The following is a 13,696-nucleotide window of genomic DNA, read 5'->3' as shown; positions in this document are numbered from 1 at the left end:
ACTCATTCGTCATTTACTGTATACCTGTCCCTCTTATAGTCGATCTTTGCTACGGCTTGCTCTCAAACTCTCAACAACCTCTAGTTCTTTCAACTTATTCAGGTTCCATTTCCTTAATTTCCTACTTTTTTTTCAGTTTCTTCGGTTTTAATCTACTATTCACAGCCATTCAATTTTGGTCAGAGTCCACATCTGCCCCTAGAAATGCCTTACAATTTAATATCTGGTTCCAAAATCTCTGTCTTACCATTATATAGTCAAGCTGAAACCTTCTGGTGCCTCGAGGTCTTTTCCATGTATACAGTTTTCTTTCATGATTCTTAAATCAAGTGTTATCAATGATTAATTCTACCAGGGGGCTTCCTCTATCATTCCTTTTTGCCAGTCCATATTCACGTACTATTTTTCCTTCTATTCCCTTTCCTACCATCGAATTCCAGTCCCTCATCACAATTAAATTTTCATCTCCCTTAACTGTCTGAATATTTTCTTTTATCTCATCATACATTCTTCATGTCTGTCTTGGCTACAGTAATGCGTTCAATATCCTGTTCATGGTAGCTTACCTGCATTCCTTTTTTCTTACTTATTATTAAACCGACTCCTGTGTTACACCTATTGACTTTGTAATTATAACCCTGTATTCATATGACCGGATGTCCTTCTCCTCCTGCCACCAGACTTAACTAATTCCTACTATATCCAACTTCAACTTATCCGTTCCCCTTTCTTAAATTTTCTTACTTACCTGTCCAGTTCGGGGATCTAACATTCCACACTCAATCCATAAAACCCCATTTTTGTTTCTCCTGATGACAATATCCTTGTTTATGGTTTATGGGTGGGGGTAGCAATCTATCCTTTTCATGAACTGCGTTTCCTGATGTGAGTAGAAATTGAACATAAAATACCATAAGTAAAATCAACCTCTTTAGTAATGAACTGTTTTTTTATGTAAAACACAAGCCACATTGTAAATATGTTTCATTACAGACCATTATTTTTTTTAAAAAATTGCTTTTGGGACATACCCATACAGCCATCTCAACCATGGATTGTCAGTTATGACAATACAAACCTAAGGACAGCACAACACACAGTACCCGAGTGGAGGAAATCTCCACTTCAGCTGGGAATCAAACCCAAGCCCCTTCGGAGCAATCCACTGTGCTGACTTAACAGCTACCGAAGTGGACAGACCACTGTTTTTTTATTTATTTTTTATTTATGTATTTATTTTTTTCACTCGCCCTCTCTCTATTCATCTCTACCTCCCCCCCTATCTGTGTCCACCTCCTCCTTCCCCCCTCTCTCTGTCCATCTCCTCCCCCTCATGCTTCACTGGCAATCGCCCCCACCACAGCAAGAGGTTGCTGGTTCTTACCACACAGTATTTCTTTCCAGATAGTAAATAATATGTATACCAGGTCTAGTTGAAATCGAGCCAGGGGTCTAGGAGGCACTTCTTATCCATGGCTTCCATCCATGTATGCATATCATATGCATTTCACAAATATATTTTATATGTGTTTCAATATATTTCAGACATACTTGTAAACACATTTCACTTCTTTTTTTCACACAGCTCAATGTTAATAATGGCTATCTCCTGAACTGTGTGTCGTGTAATGATGTAATTTTGTAGGTACATTCACTGGTACATTGTCTGCAAAGTGTGTCATGAATAGAACTAGTAGCAAAGAGGTAATGATTTGAAATGGCATGCCTGCTGTGGCAGTTTTACTGCAGGAACTGCGAAAACTTTGTAAACAATAAACTTTTTTCCTTTCATCATTTTGTGCAGGGTGTCAGCGAGAAAAAGTTTCATAAATTATGTACAGAGTTTATTGCTAGTAATTACGTGCTCTCATTCTCAAATACTGCATGAATCAAGTCTGAGCATTTGCACGTCATGGGCTATACTTTTTTTTTTCCTCCCCCAACCCCACCCTTTTGGCAGATACCGTATTTACTCGAATCTAAGCCGCACTTTTTTTCCTGTTTTTGTAATCCAAAAAACCACCTGCGGCTTAGAATCGAGTGCAATGCAAGCGGAAGTTCTGAAAAATGTTGGTAGGTGCTGCAACTAAATTCTGCCGTCGAATATATGTACCTCTACACAGGCATGGTTTGTAGGCACAAAGATATATACTGGCGCCAAAACCTCTGCGTCAGTAAATAAATTTAAGAAACAAAGGTGGAAGACGAGCTTTTTTTCTCCGCCCCGAGTTTCGAACACTGCATTTTCATACTTTATCCAATGAAGTAAATACAAATTCATCTTCGAATGTAGCAGAATTTCAATGTACTATGAAAATCCGACTGGCAAGACTGTTTGGGATGTTTGTCAATATGGCCAACTCTACGTTCTGAATTTTTTCCTACCTGTGAGAAGAGATGGTTGCTAATAGGAACCTGATGAAATGTGAATCACATGCAGTATTCTCTTCACCATAAGGATAATACGAATATAAACATTTTGCCATGTATTCTTTTGTATTTGCTGCTATCTCATTTAAATCCTGTCTGCCTAATAAACTACGAAACTAGAGTGAGACAACAGCAAACGCAGAAGAATATACGCATCGGGTCATGTTTATATTCGTATTATTCTTATGCCTAATAGGGATACAGTCAGAAATGAAGCACGGCAACTGACTAGATTTTTAAATTTAAGATGACTCTAATTTCTGTGCAGAATTTGATGTACTAAAGAAGCGGCCGCAAAAATTTTCAAACGGAGAAAAATTTTCGCCTAACTCTCGTTCAGAACATGTTCTATCATACGCAGTCTATTATTTGGTTCTTGTTGGTCATTATCAAAGAAAGCAGCAGTGTAAGTAACAACAAATAGCAGTCTCTTGCCATTGTTTCGCTAATGAGACGATTCCTCTCTTTTTTTTTATTGTTAGCGGCAGTAGCGCGCACAAAAGCAAGCCATGCCGCGAGCGGCGACAGACCGTAAACACGCAATATCAGAATGCGACAAACAATGCATGACACAGTACAGTAATGCATTTTCAGCTTAGTGACGTAAACACCTATAACAAAGAAAACGGCACTTATGAGATCAAAGCAAAATAAGCAATCTATTCAAACCAGACGAAGCACATGAAAAAGGAAGGGTACCCATATAAATACGGATGGAGCGCCTGACGCAAAGCAATGGCTACCTGGTAAAGCTTAACTGCTAAGCTTAAGACTTGAACCAATCTACTGTAGCTGTATCGTCATTCAGTCGACCTAAATTTTGTCTCATATTACAATGGATCAACTTTGTTTCGATTTGGAGGTGCGGCCTAGAACTTTTCTCTCCCCTTGAATTTCGAGTCTCAAATTTCAGGTGCGGCTTAGATTCGGGAATTTTTTTTTCCCCTTTATTTCGAGTCTCATTTTTCAGGTGCGGCTTAGATTCGAGTAAATACGGTAGGTGGTTCTTACCCTGGATTGAAATGTGGGCGATTTCTCCGCCTGGCGTCATTTTTCCATTTTGTGTGTGCAATCTGTAATGAAGTTTGTTGAGGTGGACCTGCTAGTGAGTTCCTACCAGGTGTGATGCAGTAGCCTTCATGCAGTAGCCTTCACAGTACTTCGTCTCCCTGTGCATGGATGGGTGCTGAATGGGAGCAGCAATTGTCCTCCAAGCTACTTGAATAGTGTAAACAGCTGAACTTTAATCTTCCTGTATTCACATTTTCTTTTACAACAACACTATCTCATATACTAAGTGGGTTGACAGATTGTTTTATACATCTTTAGCTTGTGCAAAAACAATACAGGAATTATGTATCACATAAGCCAATTCAGCAGTCATTTGTACAGTGTCCATTATGGTCATGACCTTTCCCCTTTCTCTTCTTGTCTCTAAACAGCTTCAAAGCATGGTACCAAGAAACAAGCACCCCCACATAGCATTTGGGGATGCTCACTCCCCATCTTGTCTTGTAGAAGTGATGGATTCAAAGTATTCTTCCATCTAGACATACCATAACAACATTTCCCACAGTTGGATGTCACAATATGTACTTACGTACTTCTAAATGTCATAAACGTCTTTCATCATCACAGGGCTTGCAAGTGGGATACGCTATCCTAAAAATGTCATGTCACACGTCACCCCCTCAGTACTTCCTTTTAGACAGTAAGTGAGGTGTGTATCATGTTTGGTTTAGATTGATCTTTTAGTTTGGGAGGTGGAACATGTGCGAACGTGCGTGTGCGTGTGCGTGTGTGTGTGTGTGTGTGTGTGTGTGTGTGTGTGTGCTGCATGTGACAGTTACTGTGGAGGGAGAAGGGGAAAATATTAGCCCTTTTTCACTTATATTAAATAGCTGCTGCTTATCTAGTTATATCCACAGGACCACATTGATATTTAGGAACCTCTAAGTATTGTGTGACATTTTTCTTCGTTTCTTGTCTCTGAGCAATGTTTTACGCATTCTTTTATTGGTATATCTTGCTACTTACAGGACACGCCTTTCACCTGTGATACTTGTGGAAAGTCTTTTAAGTGGAAGACGAACCTCAACATCCACAGGAACGTGCACACTGGGGAACGTTTCCCTTGCAATTTGTGTGGCAACGAGTACATTCGGCGAGCCGACCTGACGAAACACCGACGCTCCCATGGGCCCGCTTCCCTCACAGACACTGCGGTGGAGGCAGAGGAGGAAGCACCCCCGGAGGGTGACGGTGATAGCCGATCTGCGTCGTGCGACTATGTTTGCGCTGTGTGTTGCAAGAGCTACAGTGACCAGGCTGTGCTGCAGAAGCATCTCAGGACACATGGCGAGCACCGTCCCTTTGTCTGTGATATTTGTGGGAAGGGCTTCCACTTCCACTGGTACCTCAGCTCACACAAGAAGGTCCACCTTGATAGTAAAACTTACACTTGTAGGACTTGTGGCAAATCGTTCAACAAGAAAAACTGTTTACTCTCCCACACGAGGTGCCACACTGAACAGGGTTTATGATATTACGCTTAAAAGCAGTACAAAGTGTTGTTGTTTTATGTCTTATATTTTGTACAAATAATTAGCCATATTTCAGCGGATTTTGGGGTGCAAAGTTTGTAACTGTAATGTGTTTTACATTTACATTTTGAAGTCTGTTGATGCTTCAGCCTAAAGAGATAATGTTGACAGTTTCGTTTGTTTATATTTACAGTTAATTGTGTTTGGTTTGCTTTGTTAGAAGAATTTATGTGGTCTCAGTAACCCCATTTTGTGTGGGAAATAATTTTAAAGTTACATACAGTATTATTTTCAATATGTAAATAAATTCTTTCGATTTGTTTTTGTGATTACACCACTTAACTTGTTCGTTGTCGACTGTATGAAACCATTTCAAATATGTTCTAAGCTATATTTTGTTGTAATTATAAAAGAGTGGAAGACATTTTTTTAAAATGTTTATATTTAAGCAGATGTTAATTTATCATATATCAATTTCTTTCTTCTTCATCTTGTGGCCTAAATTTTACACTCATTGGATAGTAGTGATCTGCAGTTTGTTGAAACAAAAAAGCACGTAAAGGTAACACTGTTAATTTTGAACCAGCCACAGTTTGACTGTCAGTTTGCAGTTTATATTCATATGACATAATGTTTAGACGTATTTGTGCGGTGATACATTTAATTTTGTAAAGCATACTGTCACATTCCAGACATCTAGGTAGATAATAGGCAACAGGATTAAATTACATTAAAATCTTTTGAGGTGTACAGCCACATCATCACATTAAATACTAAAATCACACACGTTTCAGCCATTTTACAGTGTCCTCCTTCAGGACATAGTCTAGTCTAGTGTGAGGAAGGTTGCTGCAACACAGCTGAAACATTTTTTATTTTAGTAATCTATTTTATATGACATGCAAAAGGATTTTAATGTAATTGATACTGGCCATGAAAGCCTAAATATTTGTGTCAGGAGCAAAATTGTATATACTGGGTGGTACTGAAAAGAACTTGTGTCACATATCTGGTGTTAGGTGAACAAATTGTCTTTTCTGTAGGTACCATGCTGAGGGTAGTCAGTACCAAACTAAAGACTTCAATTGCTCTCAGATAAAAACCCTATTCAAATACCTACAACTAATCCAGGAAATGAATGAGGGGCCTCACTTGGCCACACACTGTGTCAAAAAACTTACATCCCAAGACTGAATTCTTGAGCCCTGGCAGCACTTGTACCAAAGTCTTGTCTCCACCAACCCCACTCTTTCTTTAATGACTGCAGTATGCATTGACCTTTTTTGATCCTATCACTTGAAGTTCTGTGAAAATCCTTCCTTTAACCCTGTAGGACAGCTGACATTGTATAGTAGCTAACAGCTTATCAGTGGTGCCACACTTGTGGTCGGAAGCTATTAATACCACCTTCTCATGTCTTAATCGAATAACATTCTCTGCTAAGCCTACGAGCATCATCCCACTGGTAACAATGCAATATCTCCAGCTGTGTGGCCACTCCTCACTGCACTATGCTGCGGAATTACCTCAATTTCTTATTGTTTTTTGGTAGTATGTAATAAACTACATATACACTACCATCAAAAGTTGTTTTTGACTGTGACAGTATGAAGCTCCCAAGTACAAAATGTAATTAGGGAAAGTTGGTTTAGGTGTGTGTGCTGTAACTGTTTTATCTACATCATGTTATCTCTTTCTGGCATATTGTTGAGTAGCAGTAATATGGCAGTAATATGACTTACATGTGGTTCCACATTTTCATCTCAATATTTGAAAACTTGTATCTGTGCATCGACATATTGCTGCTTTTTGCTGCACCCACGGATATGGGACCAGAACTCAATGTCTTTACCTCACAACATTACAGGACAGAAATAAAATGTAGCATTGTTCATTATATTTTAATTGCAAAGTATTGATGCTTGTTTATTCGACTTGCCTTTTCCTCTTTGTTTATCCAACTTGCTTTTTCCTCATGGTTATGTTTCAGATAGTGTCATTTAGTGGGTAAGTATCATATTAAAAGTTTAAAGTTGTGGAGATTCAATTCCAGTTAATTCTAGGATTTTCTTCAATCAGTGCTTTCTGTATGTGCAAGATTACAAGTTGCAAAGTGACTCGGAGATCAAACTTGATTGTAAATTTCTCTTTTAATATCTGACCAACAAATATTGAAATTGGAGGGAGGCAAGGGCAATACCGCTTCCATTCAGACTGTCTAGCAAACTCTGTGGTGCTCAAGCCAGTTTCTAGACTGACGATTGTTTTACTTCAACAACATTATGAAACAATTATATTCCTACTCGTTTTAAAGTTGACATGTTGAATTGCAGACAGACAGGCAAAACGAAAAGACCGTTACATGTTGAGCTTTCAGCCAAAGTCTTCTACAGAAAAAAACTGCACACACACTCACAAAAACAACCACACCTCATGCACACATGATCACTATCTTCTGCCACTCCAGCCTGAATGCAACTCTCACACCGAATGAAAGCAGCAATCCAGAGTGGGATGGAGAAAGGAGAGGGATATAAGGGTACGGTTGATAGCAGAGAAGGGCACTGTGTGGCAGAGCATGCAGGGACTAAAAGGCAGCAGGACAAGGGAAATGGAAAAGAAGAGGAGAAGAGAAGAGGAGGGAAAGATCAATGGGTGTATTGGCAGAGAGCGGTGCACAATGAGGGTGAGGGAACATGAACAGTGAGGAGGTGATAGGACAGAGGGGCAAAAACTATTGGCTGGAGGGTATGGGAACAGTATGTTATTGTAGATTAAGGCCTGGATGATTTTAGGAGTGGAGAATATGTTGTAAGAATAACTCCCAACTAGGCTCTGCCCTTCCCCCCACCAGCTTTCTGAACTGTGCAGATGGGAGTTATTGTTCAACACATTCTCCAATACATCATCAGTGGTGGCATTTCTAGCATCTTCCGCAAAGAGCTGCTCTATTCAATAAATGGACTAACTCATGTCACAGCTCATAAACATTTTTCACTCTGTGAGTTGGTGGTGCATATGACAATACTGACATTCGACAATCGTAATACAGGTTTGGTGGTTTTCCTAAAGTACTTAAGGAATGTGCCAGGATGATTCTGTTGACAAGGACAGGGCTAGTTTCCTTCCCTCATGCCAGTTTGTGCTTTCTCTAATGACCTTGTTATTCACAGGACACTACACCCTAAAATTCTTTTCATAAGCATTTTTCAGGCCAGTTTCATTTGGACTGTCCATACAATTTGTACTTACATAGGCATAACTTAATGAGATAAATTTAACAGAAAAGAAAGTACTTTGAGAAAAGCTGTTGTTCCCTTAGTTACACAAAATAGCTGCAGTTTTATCTCCTACTGCTAACTTATATATTAGTTGTGGTAAAAACGTAACTAGTAAGTTAATCCTGAATTTAAGTATAAAAACTACAGAAGTTGATTGCCACCTAAAAGTTCTGAAATGTGAAAGATAGGGTGTGTGAAACAAATCTAACAATATGTGTGTCTTCAACCAAATAGACAGAAAATTCCTCTTTCCAGATGAAAGCAAGCTAATACACTTTCTCTGACAGTGTAAGATTCATTAACCAGAAAAAAGAAGACTAAGTTGACTGAAACAAGATTATTCTCGGAACAAGTATGAAAGTCGTCCAGGATGTCATGTGAAGAGAGACATGGGGATACCAGCAATTAAATTCCTACAAAAGAATGAGATCAGAAAGATGAAACAAAATATTGAAGACAAACAACCCTATTCAATTCCTAATTGATAAATTAATTGAATCCTAAATATAATAAAATTGTGTTGTTTCATCATTATTATTATTATTATTATTATTATTATTATTATTATTATTAGCAGTAATGTGACAGCATCAGATGTTGATTCCAAATTTGTAATGATTGCCAAAGGATAGGGAAGATTATTGTTGTGACACATTACTAGAACAAGTTCCAGTGTTCACCAGGAGTAATTTAGCAAATAGTCAGAAACACAAGGCATTAAAACTGAACCAAGTAAAAACATGGAATCCTAATGAGAAGCACAATATTTCCCAAATACTGTTAGTCTTAGTAAGTTATAAGAAAAAGCATTACATGGTAATTGGCCTCAGTATTCATGCATTGAGTAGAAGAGGCTGCTGAAGAGAGGAGCCTCCAAGTTGGTCTCGAAAATATATATCTCAGAATGATAGCATTTCTTTTTCTCAGAAAATGTATGCAGCAGGGTAACAGCCTTTTTATGTACAGCAAAGACACTCTTGATATCATGTCTCCCTGTTGCGTCCACTGAATGTATCCATCTATTCCTTTGAAACAAATACTTCTCGTCAACAACAAACTTTGGGATGCTATATATGAATGACCTACAATATAAACAACAAAATATTGAGCTCTGATTGTCTTAAATTACATCAGTTTCTTTTGTATTAAACAGAACAAGTTCTGTTGGTAGTTGATACTCTTACTGTGGCTAGTTCTAATAACCTGATGGCCACAGAGAAGATTGAAAGTAAAATTTTTAAGAACTTGTAAATGCAACATACAAGGTATGATCAAAAAGTAATGCAAGTGGTCATTTCCTAATGCTCCTATTGTCCCGAGTGCTACCCTGACATTGGGGAATGGTGGAGGAGGATATCAGATTTCCAGCACTACAGTCCGCTCCGAGCTGTGGAAGCATCAGTATCATTGTTCGTGTAAACCCTTGTTCAGTGGTTGTGTCATCACACAAAATGCAGTCAATTTTGGAGCAGTGCTACTTATTCAAGTTTTGTGCAAAACTCAAAAAACCTCTGGCTAAAACTTACAAAATGATTTAAGAGGCATATGGTTAGTCTGCCATGTCTTAGTCAGAATTTTCTAGATGGGTAGAACAATTTAACGAGGGCTGGGAAGAAGTTGCTGATGAAGACTGCTCAGGATGGCTGATGGCTGTCAACAAGATCAATGCCCAATAACATGACCCATGCACGTGTGTTGCTGAATGCAGACAGACGTGTGAGTGTCCAGTGGCTAGCGGATGAGCTAAAAATGTATGGGACGGCATTTAACATCATTACCAATTATTTGAACATGCATAAAGTATGTGCCAAATTGGTTACAAAACTGTTGAGTGGCGACCAGAAGTGTAATCATTTGGAGATTGTGACAGAATTTGTGGAATGGCTCGAAAGAGACCCAGGTATTTTAGATAATGTCATAGCCAGTGATGACCCAGAAACAAAGTGCCAACTTATATAGGGAGACCTACATGGAGAGAAACAGTCTTCACAATAAAATAAGGGAAATCACAGCTCACACAGAAAGATGTAGGTGTTGGTTTTTTCTGCGCGCTTTACTAGATTGGAATAATAGAGAATTGTGAAGGTGATTATATGAACTCTTTGCTGGGCACTTAAATGTGATTTGCAGAGTATCCATATAGATGTTGAGTGGCACACTCCCATGTCTCCCAAGCACAAGAACGCAAGAATGAGCAAATGAAAAATGAAATCCATGCTCATCAGCTTCTTCAATGTGAAAGGCTTGATCCATTCAGAGTTTGTATTGCAAGGAATGACTGTGAATGCAGCTTACTACCTCAGAGTGTTAAAAAGACTAGCGGTTCGCATCGCCAGCATAAGGCACATGCCTACTTCAATGTGGACAGCGATCAGAACAACACATCATGCTACACCACTCTGTTGATTTGTGAATTACTAGGAAAGCACAACCTGGCAATGTTGCCACAGCCACTGTACAGCTAGTGGCTAGTGTTACTACCTCTGGATCACGGGGACCCAGGTTCGATTCCCGGAGAGGTTGTGTTGATCTCATCATCATTTGGGAAGTGGCAAGATTGGAACTGGAAAGATTGGGAACTTGTACGGGCGCTGATGACCATGATGTTGAGCGCCCTACAAACCAACATCATACCGTCATCATCACCGTACAATCCTAAGATTGCACAATCAGACTTCTTCCTGTTTCCGCACATGAAAACAAGATGAGGAGGTGCCATTTTGCTACCATTGAGGACAGGCAAAAGGTGACAACACATGCTCTAAAGGAAATTCCAGTCACTGCCTTCCACAAAGCATTTGAGGCATAGGGGTATTGCTGGAAGAAGTCTTTATCGCTGCTCAAGGCAACAACATTGAATAATTTTAATAGATTGTACAATTTGGAACAATAAACTTAGTTGTACAGACACAATTGGATGCATTACTTTTTATCACACCTTGTACATTCATTTTTGCACAATAAAGCTTACTTCTCTAATGGTACATGTGATGCATGGTCATAAATCAGTAACTGAGAAGCTGTTGGAGTGTTAGCAATACCAAATGTCATTTTAAAGTCTGGTTACAAATTCAACACAGCCATATATGTCTTATGATTTGCAGAAAGTTATGTGCGAATATAGTTGAAGTACAAAATTACTAGATGACAGAATGAATAGTCAGAACTTCCCTTTGGAAGGTTAAATTCCAACTTCTACCAAAAGACACACACAAAAGCATGTGACAACAAGCTGGCTTCTCCCCATCTGTTATGTTTTTTCTGCTCCCATAAATAATTTTTTCACTAATTTTTATCTTATTTTCAATGCACTTTTCTATTGGCAAGTAACACTTACACGAAAATCTTGAGATCTTATTTAGACTTAATTTCACTTGAAGTTATTGTTCAGGTTGTCATTTTGGTTGCCCTTTTTACACTGTTGCAATTAGCTTTCATTAGGGCACTCATAAGTGAGGGAGAGGTAAGGTGTTTGGCAATTTTCAGGGTAAATACAAAGCCTGTTCAAAAACATTCCGGAACATTCACATTTTCACATCAGTGGTGTGTTGGAGCGAAATGCAGTTGGCATCCCTACACACTCCTGTGTTTAATGTGTTAACTGCCGGAAGTTTCATTACTGTATGTTTGTTAGTTACTTTTTAAGTGCTGAATTGAGCAGAATGTTTTGCCACACAGTTTGCCAGTTTTGAGAGGGTAGAGTCAGAGGAGCAAAGCATCTGCATTAAATTTTGCTTGAAACTCAAGAAAACTTTTGCAGAGACACACCAAATGATGCAAGAAGCCTGTGGTGATGAGTGCTTAAGCCATACTCGGTGTTACGAATGGTTCAATCTTTTTAAAAATGGCCTTATGGAACTTAAGTATGACCCTTGTTCAGGACACCAATGCCTACCGACAACCCTTGTGTCAGGAATGTCAATAAAATTGTGTATGCCAATCGAAGACTGACTATCCAAGAAATTGCAGAAGAATGTAGCATTTCTGTTGGATCATGTCAAGAAATCCTGGCACAGCTTCTTGGAATGCGTCATGTAGCCAACAAGTTCATCTCATGGCTCATGAGTCAACACCAGAAAGACCACCTTGCAATCTGTGCAGAGCTTTTGAATCACACAAATGAAAACGGGATTTTCCTTAAGAGAATCATAACTGATGATGAGATGTGGGCCTATGGTTATAACATTGAAACCAATGTTTGATCTTCACAATGATTCAGGAAAGGTTCTCCAAGACAAAAAAAGCTTGTCAGGTCAGGTCAAATGTCAAAGCCTTGCTGATAGTTTTCTTTGACTTTGAAGGATTATTTCATCATGAATTCGTGCCACAGGGAAACCTGTTAGTCCATGGTACCATCAAAATGTTGTGACAGCTGTGAGAAAATGTGAGAAGCAAATGGCCTGAAATGTGGCGAGACAATTTATGGCTCTTGCAACACGATAATGCAACTGCACATTCATCCCTGTTGGTGCGTGACTACTGCACAAAAGGTGAAATCACTTTGCTGCCTCATCCTCCATACTCTCCAGACCTGGCACCTGTGGACTCTTTTTCTATTTCTAGAGTTGAAAACCCCATTAAAAGTAAGAAGATTTGTAACGATACATGAATAAAAGAAAATTCACAGACGGTACTTTGCGCAATCCAGCAAGAGGTACAACAAGACTGCTTCTGGAAGTGGAAATGGCATTGGGAGTCGTGTATCAACTGTGGAGGAGAGTATTTCAATAGAGACCATGCACAAAAAGTAAAACGTAAGTGTAGAAAAATTTTATGGACAATGTTCTGGAATTTATTGAACAGACATCTTTTGTAAAGTCAAGAAGTAGTGATGGAGATGGGAACAGGTGGCTCTCAACAGCTCCAAAATAACTGAAAGAGTGACATTCACAAAGTATGTGAAAAGCAAAGGGATAAATGTGGAGTACCAAGCAACGGACGTCACATGACCGCTTTCTGATTTCAGCTAAATGCCAGATGCACTTCCGAATTTTAGTCACTCGTATGCCACAAATTTTAGTCACGTGCATATTTTATTGTCTCTCTTCCAGCACTGACAACACAAGGGCACGTGTGACTCGTACTGGTCAGCTCCTGCAGCATAAATTTTGACACAGAAGTAACATGGATTCTGAAAGTGCATTACAGAGACATTCATCTTTAAATGCAGTACTTGTTTTTAGCAAGGAGTATGAAACTAAATTAATGCTGTTGTAATACACCACAATGAGTAGAAGAAAAAACGACATTCAAAACACTTAGTAAATGTTTCATATCATGTTTCATATTGCATAATGCATTTAAATACTGTTACAATTTGTGTTATTAACCAGTTAATCATCCATTCATGCAGACAGCACTTTGTGAGGCAATTACAGTGCCACAATTTTGGAATCTGAAAAAGAGAACAGTCAACACAAAGCATTCTGAATGATGGCTGAC

General features: G+C 38.9%; 1 protein-coding gene across 1 annotated transcript in view; it reads left to right on the top strand.

Moving 5' to 3' along the window:
- LOC126236023 (uncharacterized) overlaps positions 1-6,853 on the top strand; it is a 109,883-nt gene extending 103,030 nt beyond the window's left edge. The window contains exon 7 of the mRNA XM_049945045.1: positions 4,470-6,853. Coding sequence (XP_049801002.1) covers positions 4,470-4,973 — 504 coding nt within the window. The 3' untranslated portion in view covers positions 4,974-6,853. The remainder of the gene's footprint in view (positions 1-4,469) is intronic.
- The last annotated feature ends 6,843 nt before the right edge of the window (positions 6,854-13,696 follow it).

Source organism: Schistocerca nitens, chromosome 2 (genome assembly GCF_023898315.1).
Source record: "Schistocerca nitens isolate TAMUIC-IGC-003100 chromosome 2, iqSchNite1.1, whole genome shotgun sequence".
In the NCBI taxonomy this organism is placed as follows: Eukaryota; Metazoa; Arthropoda; class Insecta; order Orthoptera; family Acrididae; genus Schistocerca; species Schistocerca nitens.
Note: the sequence above shows the minus strand (reverse complement) of the source record. Positions and strands in the feature narration are given on the sequence as shown.